Genomic DNA, 2,558 nt, shown 5'->3' with positions numbered 1-2,558 from the left:
CACTGTCTATTGGCACAGATCACTGGCACTGTCTATTGGCACTGATCACTGGCACTGTCTATTGGCACTGATCACTGGCAGCATTGATTTGTGTGCGGCCCCATGGACACATATCGATGCAGGCTCTTGTAGTTACTTACATGCATGTTATCAGGCTGTGTTGGGATCCTCATCCTGGGCACATAGCATTCCCCCATCCTTATTCTCTCTGGGGATTGGGGCAGTTACTGTTCTGCCCACTAGATGGCACTCTTGGCTCAGGCTGATCTGTGGAGGCAGTGAGATGCTGCAATCTCTTCTAGGATTGGTCAGTTGGTGGGACCCAGGAATGCTGACTGCACTACCTGATCTATTTCTCAGCAACCTGTGCAATGTAAAGGAAGCTCTTTGTATTGTCCAGCATCCTGGGAAATATCTGACCAATCAGAAGCCTTTCCCATACATGAGGAGCCCATTGTGTCCCCTGTGCTGTGGGTGAGGGGAATGGCAGCTGTGCCAACTCCTTCCTGATTCCTCCCCCCCCCCCCCGATAGAGAAATGTTGCAATGTAACCATTATTTAATATTTGGGGGAGTTTGGGTATTTTATTTAATGATTTTGGTTTGTATATTGGAGAGCCAATCAGGTCCAGGATGGGTGGGAGGAGCTTCAGGGGCCCTCCACAGATGCCCATTGGCCCCCCACAGACCACCAATCTCCTTCATTTCCCTCCCCCGCAGACTGATGTGTTTGGCAGAAATAGGGACATCCCAACACCCCACAATACCCTCCCCTGGGGTCACCCCCATAGTCCTGGTTGTATAGATCCTCCTGATGGGAATTAAATAGCAGCAACATATTCAGCAGCGCTGTACAGAGTCCATGGTCATGTGATGACCAATCTGATGTCCTCATCTTTTTCACAGTCTGCGGCCACTGAACCGGTTGTTGGCTTTGTAAAGATATGTGAGTCGTCCGATGGGGCGCAGCGGGGGGTCGGCCAGTGACGTGCCCCCCCCCTTTCGATGATCACTTGACCAACCGTTCTCCTTTCTGACTTCCAGGCGATATGACGGACAGAGCCAGCTCATATCATACACAGTAGATCTATCCAGAGCTAACTCCACCCCCCTTGAAAGTGCGCCCCAATATAAGGTAAGAGCTACCCAGCTTTCTGCATGGCGCCTCCTGCTTGCCAAGGCTTTGCATGCCACTAACGCCACGGCGGCTCACTTCCTGCATGCCGGTGTCCCCTTGCTAACATTGCATGGAAAGCTTGGCTGTGCCTTCCTTACAACATTCACAATGTCGTAGTAATGAAATCTATCCGTGGTCAGAATAAAAAATAAGATTGTGCCCCCTCTGATTGGCTCAGAATTCACGTGTCCACCAATCATGACACCAACTGCTGTGCCACCGGTGTTAGAAAAGAACTGACTGGTCAGAGTTTGGTGGTGGCAAAGTGTAAAAATCAGGAAGGGGTCTGTGGGGCCCAAGAAAGGTGGTACTACAGCCTGGTGATGTGGCAAGCTAAGGTGGTGGCACATTGTGGAAATCAAGAGGTAATAATGCGAAGTTCAGTAGGTGGTCAGTGGCAGCAAAGTGTGCAGGTCAGGTGGTCAGTGGTTGGACAATGAAGAGATTGGGTGGTATGACATTGTAAGATGATCAGTGGTGGTGTATTATGGAGGTTGGTGATGTCATGGTGAGAGTCAGTGGTGGTGGCATAGTGTGGAGATCATTAAGTGTTCAGTGGTGCCATGGCGTCTGATGGTGATTAGTGGTAGGGGTGGCATGGTGTGGAGGTCTGAAGGTGTTCAGTGGTGCTATGGAGAGGAGGTTTGGTGGTAATTATTGGTGGTGGTAGCATGTTGTGGAGGTCAGAAGGTAGTCAGTGGTGCCATAGAGAGGAGGTGGTAATTATTGGTAGGGGTGGGATGGTGTGGAGGTCAGAAGGTAGTCAGTGGTGTTGGTGACACAATATGCAGATAAGGTGATCAGTGGTAGCATAGTGTAGAGGTCAGTTGGTCAATGGATGTATAATGAAGAGTTTGGATGTTGTAGTATGGGGGTCATGTGGTCAGCGGTGGTACGTTGTGAAGGTAGCTGGTGGCACAGTGTGGAGATCCAGAGATAGTCGGTGATGATGTTGTGGTGTGCAAGACAAATGACCGGTGATTGTGCAGTGCAGAGGTTAAGTAGTCGGAGGTGTTGCTTTGCTGAGGTTGCTGGTAGGATTGGGTGAAGGTCTGGAGGTGGTTAGTGTTGGTAGTGGTGGTGGGGGACTCGGTTTAGAGCCTCGTGGTTACATTGTGTGGATTTCAGTTGATGGTGGTAGCACAGTGTGGAGTGATGGGTTCACGGTGTGGACGTCGGTAGTGGTGACGCGGTGTGGTGGTAGTGTTGACGTGGTGTGCAGGTTGGTGGTGGTGGTGATGCGGTGTGCAGGTTGGTGGTGGTAGTGGTGTGCAGGTTGGTGGTGACGCGGTGTGCAGGTCAGTGGTGGTAGTTGTGACGCGGTGTGGAGGTCAGTGGTGACACGGTGTGGAGGTTGGTGGTGGTAGTGGTGACGCGGTGTG

At 51.2% G+C, this 2,558-nt stretch overlaps 1 protein-coding gene across 3 annotated transcripts in view; it reads left to right on the top strand.

Moving 5' to 3' along the window:
• RAP1GAP (RAP1 GTPase activating protein) overlaps window positions 1–2,558 on the top strand; it is a 50,315-nt gene that overhangs the window by 24,058 nt on the left and 23,699 nt on the right. For 2 of the 3 annotated variants that reach the window (XM_072425401.1, XM_072425405.1), the window contains exon 3: window positions 1,044–1,134. The exons of the other annotated variant lie outside the window; for it this stretch is intronic. In XM_072425401.1, coding sequence (XP_072281502.1) covers window positions 1,044–1,134 — 91 coding nt within the window. The remainder of the gene's footprint in view (window positions 1–1,043; window positions 1,135–2,558) is intronic. 3 annotated transcript variants of the gene reach the window in all.

This window comes from Pyxicephalus adspersus, chromosome 11, assembly GCF_032062135.1.
Source record: "Pyxicephalus adspersus chromosome 11, UCB_Pads_2.0, whole genome shotgun sequence".
NCBI classification, from domain to species: domain Eukaryota; kingdom Metazoa; phylum Chordata; class Amphibia; order Anura; family Pyxicephalidae; genus Pyxicephalus; species Pyxicephalus adspersus.
This window is presented reverse-complemented; position numbering and strand designations above follow the sequence as displayed.